The 11411-nt window shown below is 38.7% G+C and overlaps 1 protein-coding gene across 1 annotated transcript in view; it reads right to left on the bottom strand.

Moving 5' to 3' along the window:
* The window catches only part of GPR112 (G protein-coupled receptor 112), a 155488-nt gene that overhangs the window by 29931 nt on the left and 114146 nt on the right, over nucleotides 1–11411 (bottom strand). The window contains exon 16 of the mRNA XM_006881892.1: nucleotides 4650–4771. Within this exon, the coding sequence (XP_006881954.1) occupies nucleotides 4650–4771 (122 nt within the window). The remainder of the gene's footprint in view (nucleotides 1–4649; nucleotides 4772–11411) is intronic.

Genomic DNA, 11411 nt, shown 5'->3' with positions numbered 1-11411 from the left:
CCTTGACACAAGTTTCCATCAAATCCCCCTGAGAAAGGGGAGGGGCTTGGCAAGCCCATCTTGTCATGTACCATCTATAAAGTACACTGTACTCAGAAAAAAAAAAAAGCAGCACTGCAATCCCAGAGGCGCACGGTTCAAATCCACCAGATGCTCTCCCGAGGAAGGAAGGACAATCTCCTCCTGTACCAGTCAGATCTGATTTGACGGTACACACAAAAAAATAATAAAATAAAAAAAAGATTCAAAAAAATTTATTTTAATGAAAGTTTGAGGCTCAATATCAAGAAAACAAAGATTCTCACCACTGGGCCAATTGGCAGTATCAGGATGGATGATGAAGAGATTGAGATTGTCAACAGCTTTAGTTTGCTTGGCTCCATGGTCAACATTCTTGGCACCAGCAGCCAGGGAATCAAAAGACGTATTGTGATGGGAAAGTCTGCTGTTAGGGACCTCTCCAAGTACAGAAGAGCAATAGTGTCACTCTGGGACTAAGGTGTGCCTGATACAGGCCATGGTCTTTGTAATTGCTTGCTATGTGTCAGAGAGCTGGACAATGACTAGGGAGGATAGAAGATGAATTGATGCCTTTGACCTGTGGTGTTGGAGAAGAGTACTGAATATACAATGGAGTGCTAAGAAAATGAACAGGTTCATCCTAGAGAGGGTTAAACCAGGCTGCTCCTTGGAGGCAAGGATTTTGAAGCTTCATCTGACATGCTTTGGACATGTTGCAAGGAGGGACCAATCCTTGGAGAAGAACATCATGCTTGGAAGTGTGGATGGACAGTGCAGGAAGACTCTCTATTAGATGGATTGATTCAGTGACTGGGGTAATTGGGGTAGGTGTGTCAGAGACAGTAAGATTGGTACAGGATAGAGCAGGGTTTAGGGCTATTGCACATATGCATAACAACAATGAAAGTTTACAGAGACTTTGAATTTCCATTCATTTATAGTTGCACTTTCCTCCCTGCCTACCCCTCCCCCAGCTCGCTTTTCTCTTTGAAAAGTAAAAAAAAAAGAAAAAAATACTTCATTGTTATACAATCCCCCCACCCCCAGTCCACTCTATTATGCAGCTTTCATTCTGGACTCTTGTCATGACAATAATACCTAATCATATATTCCTCCTAAACAGTTCTCAACTGTTTCAATGCAGTATATATTCTTTATCCCCTCTTAGTTCCCCCTCAAGTCCAATGTCAGTCCTGCGTTACAACAGTGGCACTATGCAGTACTTTTCCTTTTGTGACTGAGATATTTCACTCAGCATAATATCCTCCAGGGTCACCAATTTTGTATAATATTTCATGAGTTCCTTGTTTTTCAATTCAGCATAATATTCCATTGTGTGAATATACCAAAGCTTTTCTAACCATTTGTTTGTTGATGGGATCTTGGATTGTTTCTAACATTTTGCTTTTGTAAACAAAGCTGCAGTAAACATGGATGAGCATATATCTGCTTGAGTGGCAGTTACGGTTTTTTAAGAGTATATTCCCAGTAGTGGAATTGCTGGGTCAAGTGGTATTTCTATTTGCAACTTTTTGAGAAAGTACCGTATTGCCTTCCATAGTTTTACACTCCCACCAACAATGAATAAGGGTTCCAGTTTCTCCACAACCTCGTCAGCATTTGTTGTTTGCTGCTCTGCTGAATTTTGCTGTTCTTACTGGGGTGAGATGATATCCCATAGTTGTTTTGATTTGCATCTCTCTTAAAGCTAAGGATTTTGAACATTTCTTCATATGTTTGTTCACCATCTGAATGTCTTCTTTGGTGAAGTGTCTGTTCATATCCTGTGCCCATTTTCCTATTGGGTTGTTTACCTTTATCTTGTTGTGGTCCTTGAGTATTTTATAAATTCTAGATATAAGTCCCTTATCAGACATGTCATTACCAAATTTTTTCCCCAGTCTGTGGCTTCCCTTTTTACCATGTTGGAGAAGTTTTTGTATGTGCATAGGGATTTGATTCTTAGAAGGTCCCATTAATCTATTTTATCCTCTTCTGGTTGTAGGAAAGTACACAAATATTTTTTTATGTATTTGAAGAAAATAATTGTATGTGTTTTGATAACAACAAATATGTTATCAAGTTATTACATGCCATTCATCAAGTTAGTTCTGAAAGATAGCGACTTTATGTACAGCAGAACAAAACACTATCTAATTCTGTGCAATCTGCATAAACATTGCTGGGTTTGAACCCACTGTTACAGCTATGTTGCCAATCCAGCTCCTTAGAGATCTTTCTCTGCTTTTCTCACTTTCTACCAAGCACGATGCTCTTTTCTAGAGACTAATGCCCATGATAAAACATGTCGAAAGTACTTGGGATAATATGTCCAAAGTTTTGCCTTCTGCACTCCTTCAGAGCTTTCTGATTGTCTTTCTTCCAAGCCAGATTTGTTTGTTTTTTTGGCAGCTCAAGGTATATTCAAGAATCTTCATTAAAAAAAGGTAAAAAAAAAAGAATCTTCATCAGCAACCTAATTCAACGGCATCGATTCTTCTGTCTTTAGTTTTCCTCCCTTTCATTATTATTATTATTAATTTAAATGAAAATTTACAGAGATTTTGGATTTCCATTCATTCATTATTTCACTTCCCTGCCCATCCCTCCACTCCAGTTCATTCTTCTCTTTTAAAAGTAAAAGAAAATTTTTCATTGTTATACAATCCCCCCCCTCCCAGTGCACTCTACTGTGCAGCCTTTATTCTGGAGTCATTTCATGACAATAATACCTAATCATCTATACCTTTTAAACAGTTTCTCTCTCTCTCTCTCTCATGTTTCAATGCAGTATACATAATTTATATCATCTTTCTCAGTCTCCTCCCCAATGTCTATGTCAGTCCCATTTTACAACAGTGGCACTATGCAGTATTTATCCTTTTGTGACTGAGATATTTCACTCAGCATAATATCCTCCAGGGAAAGTACACAATTTTTTTTATTTGTTATATGTGTACCATCAAATTGGATCTGACTGGTACAGGAGGAGATTGTCCCTCCTTCTTCAGCAGAGCATTTGGTGGATTTGAACCACGCACCTCTGAGCTTGCAATGCAGCTTCTTGCCACTAGGCCACCAGAGCTCGCCGTAAATTTTAACACAAATATTGATTAACCTCTCCGCAGATCAAGACTTGGTATATTTTCAATTCTTCAGATAACTCTGTCCTAATCTCTTACCCCATACATGGTCAGTAATATTTTTCTTTCCCCATATTTTTAGTTTTACATTTGCTTGGAGCTGCATACCGTCTTGTCACTTTCTGGCTTCTTTGTTCAATGTTATGTCTATGAGATTCAGCCATGTTATATTAGCACAGTAGTAAGTTCTTCTTTACTATGTAATGCTCCAGTTTATGAATATATAACAATCTATATCACAACAGTCAACTGCTGTTGGGTGTTTGGGTTGTTTCCAATTTGGGGATACTATTGGCAGCAGCATGATAGATGGAGAAGAGATTGAGGTTGTTAACTATTACAGCTTGCTCAGCTCCACAATCAAGACTTTTGGCACCAGCAGTCAGGAAATCAAAAGATTAATTGCACTGGGAAGATGTATATCAGGGACCTCTCCAGAGTGCTGAAAAACAACAATGTCAGTTTAGAGACTAGGGTACACCTGATCCAGGCAATGGTCTTTGCAATTACTTTCTATGCATCAGAGAGCTGGATAATGACTAAGAATGACAGATGAATCAGTGTCTTTGAGTTGTAGTGTTGGAGAGGAGTCTTGAACATATATACCATGGACAGCCAAGAAAACAAGTAGGTCGGTGTTGAAGAGGGTGAAAGCAAGTTACTCTGTGGAGGCTAAGGTTTTGAAGCTCCGTCTAACATACTTTTCTCACATACTTTGGGCACATATTCCATCTCACATACTTTTTTTTTTTCCTTTTTTTTTCTTTTTCTTTTTTTTTTTCGTCTCACATACTTTTGACCCATCGTGACCCCATATTGGATTTTCAAGGCTATAAATATTTAAGGGAGGAGACTGTTCATCTTACCCTGTGGAATGCCTGGTGGATTCAAGCCACCAACCTTTGAGTCATTATGTACCAGTGCTCACTAATAAATAAATGGAAGCATATAACTGTGGTTTTGATTTGCATATTATTGATTAGTTGTGATATTTAGAACCATATCACATGCTTATGGGGGTCATGTGAATGTTGGGTTTAGCCATGGCTATGAGATTTTGTGGTGTGCATGTTCAACAATTTTGTTCATTCTTTATTTGCACTAACTTTTGCTTATTTAATTATAGGGTTCTTTTAATATAAAAAATTTCCTTTGCCAGATATATGTACTATAAATATCTTCTCCTAACCTTTAGTCTACATTTTGATGAAAGAAGTTTTTTATTTTAATAAAATTCAATTTATCAACATTTTTTGGTTAGTGTTTCTGGTATCATGTTAAATAATTTTTTCCTTGTTTTGAAAAAGTCCAATTATAATCTTTTTTAGAGGGGAATTGGTTGTTTTGCTATTTAGTCTATCCACTTTGTAATCTCTAATGAATCTAAGCCTTAAGATTTGTTCATAATATCAAAAAGCTGACAATAAGAACAGTATGCATCAAACAAAATGAAAACTTAATCAAATGAAGATCATATCAACTTACTGAAAAGCTATGTATGTCACAATTGCAACTCCCAGGAAAATGGAGGAAATTCCACATCCAGTATATGTTATAAGTACTAGTATCCTTTCATTCACTGCATCCACTGTAGACCTGGATAAATCCTGGAGAAAGCAATATATTGTACCTTATATATTCACATGAGCAAGTTTAAGGCAAATACATCCAGTACTCAATAACATTAAATTTGCAGGACCTATAGTAATTATTCTACGGCTCTTAGAAAATAAAAATATGAAGATAGGTATATAATAAGGCTTGATATTGTCTGCTGAAAAAGCCTAATGCAATTTACTGTGTAGAGTTAATAGAAGGCCATCCAGGCACTAGTAAAGTTTAGACATTGGTTTCATTGTTAACACGTTCCACACTTAAAATAAAAACAAGTTAATATAGGCAATCCCTGGAATTAAGAAAGATTTCTAGTTCTAAATCTGTTCTTGAGTTCAATTTATACATAAGTCTTAAGTTAGAACAGTTAGGTATAGACTATTGTCAGTCAAGTACTAGTCTTGGTGGTTGTTGTTGTTATGTGCTGTCGAGTCACCTGCGACTCATAGCGACCCTATGTACAACAGCCCTAAACTCTGCCCTATCCTCTGTCAATCTCATTGTCTCCCCCATTACCCAGTCACTGAATCAATCTATCTCACTGACAGTCTTCCTCTCCTGTGCTGTCCCTCCACGCTCCCAAGCACGACATCCCTTTCCAAGGATTGGTCCCTCCTTGCAACATCTTCAAAGTATGTCAGACGAAGCTTCAGAATCCTTGCCTCCAAGGAGCAGCCTTTCTTCACCCTCTCCAGGACAAATTTGTTCATTATTTTAGCAGTCCATGGTATATTTGGTATATTGTATATATTATATAGTGTGCCTTTCTATGTATAAAAACCAAACACTTCCAAATATACTAAATTACCTTTAACAAAATAATATAGTAACAATAATGACAATGTTCTGATGTGGTTATAGCAGAGTGGTATTCACTAGACTTCCTTGTATGTGTATGGATATTATCCTGTCACTCACAACATTGTATTTTAAGACGGATCTAGAAATGACTTTTTTAATGATGAAAGAAACCCCATTTTTCCTCACCTTTTCATCTCCAGCATAGTAAATCATATTATTGTCTGGCTTAAAATGTTTCATTCCAGTCCATCTCATTTCATCAGTACCTAGTATGTCAATATTTATGTATTCCATTTCTTTCTTAACAATGTCCAATTTTCCTAAATTCATAGTTCTTACATTCCATGTTCCAATCACTAGTGTCTGCTTACAACTGTTTCTCATCCTTTGTGTCTCCATACTTGAGGGCTCAGCCTCAGTTGCCATATCTGCTAGTCTAAGTGTGCTCTATTGGACAGAGGATTTTCGAAGTCCTGCTATTTCAGAAGTGGATGGCCAATCCTTCTTCCTAGTCTGTTAATTTGAATGCTCAGATTTAGAAGAATATCTGACAAACAAGCATTTTATAGAATAGAGCAGATGAAAGATATTTTCCCAATTATAGACATAACCAATAGATTCAGTGTTGTCCCTTCCCTTGACAGATGTGTCTTGACCTACCCCTTTTCCTGCTCCACCAGCATCCCCTTCTACTCCCACCTATGCCATTCAACACCTATCTCCCTCTATCTCATCCTTGATATGATGGCTTATATCTCAAGCCTTCTGGGCTTCTGACAGTGCAGTTGGCACAGGATATAACAAGGTTTATGGCTCTTGTATGTAGGGTCTTATAAGTCACAAGCAATACAATAGCACATAACAACAACAATGTTAGATGGATCTTGGCTGAAAGCAGAAAGTACCAGAGGAATGTTTATCTGTGTTTACATTGACTATGCAAAGGCATTTGACTGTGTGGATCACAACAAACTGTGGCTAACTCTGAGAAGAATGGAAATCTCAGAACACTTGATAGTGCTTATGCAAAATCTATACTGGGACCAGGAGGCAGTCATCAGAACAGACAAGGAAACACTGCAAGGTTCAAAATTGGGAAGGGTGTACGCCAGGGATGTGTCTTCCATACCTTTTCAATCTATATGCAGAACAGATTATCCAGGAGGCTAGGCTATATGAAAAGAAATGTGACATCAGGATTGGAAGAAGACTCAACAACAATCTGCATTACACAGATGACAGAACCTTGCTTGCCAAAACTGAGAAAGTCCTGAAGTGCTTGCTGCAGAGGTCAAGGACATCGACTGCAGGCTTAAATATGGATTAAAGCTCAACACTGGGCCAACCGGCAGCATCATGATAAATGGTGACGAGATGAGACTGTTGACAACTTCAGTTTGCTTGGCTCCACAATCAACACTCTTGGTACCAGCAGCCAGGAGATTAAAAGACTAATTGCCTTGGGGAAAGTCTGATGTCAGAGACCTCTCCAAAGTACTGAAGAACAACAATGTCAGTCTGGAGACTAAGGTGCACCTGATTCAGGCTATGGTCTTTGCAAACAATGACTGGGATGGTAAAAGAATTGATGCCTTAGAGCTGTGATGCTGGAGAAGAGTATTGAATATACCATGCATGGCTAGGAGAACAAACAGGTTTGTCGTAGAGAGGCTGAAACCAGGATGCTGCTTGGAGGAAAGGATTTTGAAGCTTCGTCTGAAATATTTTTGGACAAGTTGCAAGGAAGAACCAGTCCTTGGAGAAAGATGTCATGCTTGGGATTGTGGAAGGACAGCGCAAGAGAAATGAAACGGATTGATTCAGTAACTGGGGTCATAGGGGTAGGTGTCAGAGACAGTAAGATTGGCACAGTTTAGAGCAGGGTATAGGGCTGTTGTACATAGGATCACTATGAATTGTAAGTGACTCGACGGCACATAACAACAACAACAGAACATATTAGGAATCACTAAATGTACCATCTCTACAGATGATAGATTATTTCTCAATCACATTTTCACCAGATCCATGCTGTGATGACCCTGGGCACCAATGCGTCCAGAAATCTGGACATGTTCACAGCCCAGCTCTGTTTAACTTTAATTCAAGAGTGGGATAACATCAAGGATATCATCCATGAAAAAAAAAAAAGGATATCATCCATGAAAAAAGTAAAAGATTATTACAAAGACAGAGGAGAAAGAAACAACAAAAATGGATGTCAGAAGATTGTTTGAAAATTGCACTACAAGAGAATCCAAAGCAAGTGGAAGAAATGCTAAAGTAAGAGATATGAGCAGATTTCAAAGGATGGCTTGAGAAGATAAAGAAATAAAATGTGAAGAGAGTTGGAGTTAGAAAACAAAAATGGAAGAATACATTCAGCATTTCTCAAACTGAAAGAACTAATTCAAGCCTCAAGTTGTAGCCCTGAAGGATTTTAAAGGCAAAATCTTGAATGATATAGGAGCACTATGTAGGAAGCAGCGTCATCAGCAGCCATGGATGGCTATTAATTAGAAAGAAGTTGAATTTACACCACCTTCAAAAAAGAGTGAACTTAGTTGGGAGCAATGCAGACCTAGAGCAATGTGGACCCAGAGTGACTAGCCAGGACTGACACACCAGGACCAACACGCTGAGACTGATCCACTGGGAGTGAGCAGGACAGCTGGAATTTGAGTGAAGGATTTTGTGGGGATCACTGCTGTTTTGGTGGACCACATGAGATCCCTTAAGCTCAAGCATAAGGGAGTGAGACAGCTGGAGCTCGAGTGAGGATGCAGACCCAGTTCTGAAGGGGAAAACCAGGGCTTCCTGGTTTTCCATTCAGGTCCCAGTGCATGCCCACCCTGCGTGCATCTTCACAAGCGCCCGCCCTGCATACATCTGCACGTGTACCCACCCTGTGTGTGTTTGCACACGCACCAGCCCTGTGTGTGTCTCCGTGCTCTGCTCTGAATCTCCTCATGACCAGTCAATTAACTGCCTTTAGCCTAGAGTGCCTTGGACTGGCCTAGCTGCAACAGTTGTCTCACAGTAGAGGCTGATTTCACAGGCTTTTTCTCTCCTGAACTGAAGCAAATCTTCCCTTGGATCAGAAGTTCAGAGAGAAACACAGGCAGGGAAACTGCCCCACCCTCTTCTGGAGCAGTGACTTCAGATCAAGAACCTACTATCACCTCGGGCATGAAAAACTCTGCCACAGCAATGTCACTTAAGAAGCAGGCTACCTCACACCCTACACAAGCCCAAATAAAATGTCACCCCCCCAAAAGTGACACAATATCAATGGATTTCCAGGAGTCAGAAAGTCTGATGGAACTTTTTGACACAGAATTTAAAAGAACAATGATGAGATATTTTCAATGGTGAAAGACAAACTTGAAGAATTACAGGACACCACAAGCAAAAGCCAGGAGAAGCTTGGAAAAAAACCAACCAAACAAAAATGACACCAAATTGAAAACAATGCAGATGAAACAAACAAGGCATTAGAGGTTCAGGAAAAACAAGAAACCACAATCCAAAATATAAGGGCTAATGTTTCAACATGACGCAGGAGCACATGAACACAGTTGAAGACATAGAACACATAATCAGTGAAATAGAAGATAGAATTATCACTACTTATCTGCTAGAACAAAAAGCAGAATAAAAAAGAAAGGAAAAAGAAGAAAATCTAAGAATAATGTGGGATACCATTAAGAGAAATAACGTACATAATCAGAATCCCGAACAAGAAGAAGCAAGTAAAGGCACCAAAAAAATTGTGGAGGAATTACTATAAGAAAATTTCCTATGCATAATTAAGAATGAGAGAATATATATTAAAGAAGCTGAGTTAACACATTATAGAATAGACCCCAAAAGAAAAACACCAATACATATCATAGTCAAATTTGCCAGAACCAAAGATAAGGAGAGAATTATGAAAGCAGCAAGGGAGAAACAAAGAGTAACCTATAAGGGAGAGCAAATAAGTTTAAGTGCTGATTTCTCCACAGAAACCATGTGAGCAAGAAGACAGTGGAATGACATATATAGAACAAAGAACACAACTATCAACCAAGAATATGGTACCCAGCAAAATTGTCCATCAAATATGAAGGACAGATCAAGAAATTTCCAGAAAGACAGAACCTAATGGAATTTGTAAAAACAAGGCCAGTGTTGCAGGAAACACTAAGAGACATTCTTCTTACAGAGGTGCCACAGAAGCAGGGTGGACTAAAGTAACTAGCAACAACACCAAAAAGATCTCAACAAAATGATAGCAATAAAGCCTTACCTCTCAATAATCACACTGAATATGAATGGTTTAAATGCACTACTGAAGAGAAAAAGAGTAGCAGATGGGATAAAAAGACAGTCTATCAATAAGCTGTCTACAAGAAAAATACATAAAAGGGAAGACAAAGAAAGACTAAAAGTAAAAGAATGGGGAAAAATATATCAAGCAAATGGAAACCAGAAAACAGCAGGAGTAACGATATTAATCTCTGATAAATTTCAATGCAAAAACCATCACAAAGGACAAGGAAGGTCACTACATAATGCTTAAGGGGACATAAGAGGACAAAAAAACCCCCAAATGATAGAGCTGCAAAATATACAAAGCAAACATTAACAAAACTAAAAAAGGAAATAGACAACACCACTATAGTAGTTGGAGACTTCAATACACCACTCTCAAGAAAAGACATAACTACCAGAAAGAAACTCAACAAAGATGCTGAAGAATTAAAGCACACAATAAACCAATGCGACCTCATAGATATATACAGACTAATGCACCTCCAAAAAAATGCAGCATACCTTCTTCTCCAATGTGCATGGAACGTTCTCTAGAATAGATCGCATTTTAGGTCACAAGCAAGCATCAACAAATTAAAAAACAAAGAAATAATTCAAAGCATCTTCTTGGACCACAATACTACAAAAATAGAAATTACTAACAAAAGGATAAAGGAGAAAAAAACCATATATTTGGAAGCCGAACAACACCTTGTTTGAACATAATTGGGCACTAGAAGAAATTTAAAAAATGAAATTTAGTTTCTTGAAACAAATGACAATGAAAACACAACTTGCCAAAACCTCTGAGAAACAGCCAAAGCAGTAATCAGAGGTCAATTTATAGCAATAAGCAAACACATCAAAAAGCTGGGGAAAATGACCACTGACTCTCTAAACCAACATCTCCAACAAATTTAAAAAGAACAGCACGAAAACCCAATGTTGTTGTTGTTGTTGTTGGTAAGTGCCGTGGAGTCATAGGCGACTCGTAGTGACCCTAGGAATGAAAGTCCTTAACACTTGAGTGACTTTCATCCTTTCCCCAGGTTCATAGGGTTTCCAGAGGCAAGCTATTACAGAAGTGGATGCCACTCTTGCTTTCAAGCTTGTTTTAATTGGGGGGTGCCACCAAACACTGTCCGCCATGGGTAACCATTAACACATTTGACATCAGTGTCACAGTGTTCAGCTTCACAGAAACCACAAGTTACCTCTGTACAGTAAGTGTACACAGCAGGGCTATACCACCTAGAAGAATGTTTGAACAAAAAAAAAATGAAAAACGGGCTTGAGGGCCACAAGTTAGAAGTCACCCACCTTTGGCTTGGTGGTTGTTGTTGTTGTTATGTGCCGTCAAGTCATTTGCAACCCTATGTACAACAGCCCTAAACCCTGGTCTATCCTGTGCCAATCGCATTGCCTCTGACATACCCATACCGATTACCCCAGTCACTGAATCAATCCACCTCATAGAGGATCTTCCCCTCCTGTGCCATCCCTCCAGCCTCCCAAGCATGATGTCCCTCTCCAAGG

Source organism: Elephantulus edwardii, unplaced genomic scaffold, assembly GCF_000299155.1.
Source record: "Elephantulus edwardii isolate Elephantulus edwardi_28Jun2011 unplaced genomic scaffold, EleEdw1.0 scaffold00016, whole genome shotgun sequence".
NCBI lineage: Eukaryota > Metazoa > Chordata > Mammalia > Macroscelidea > Macroscelididae > Elephantulus > Elephantulus edwardii.
This window is presented reverse-complemented; position numbering and strand designations above follow the sequence as displayed.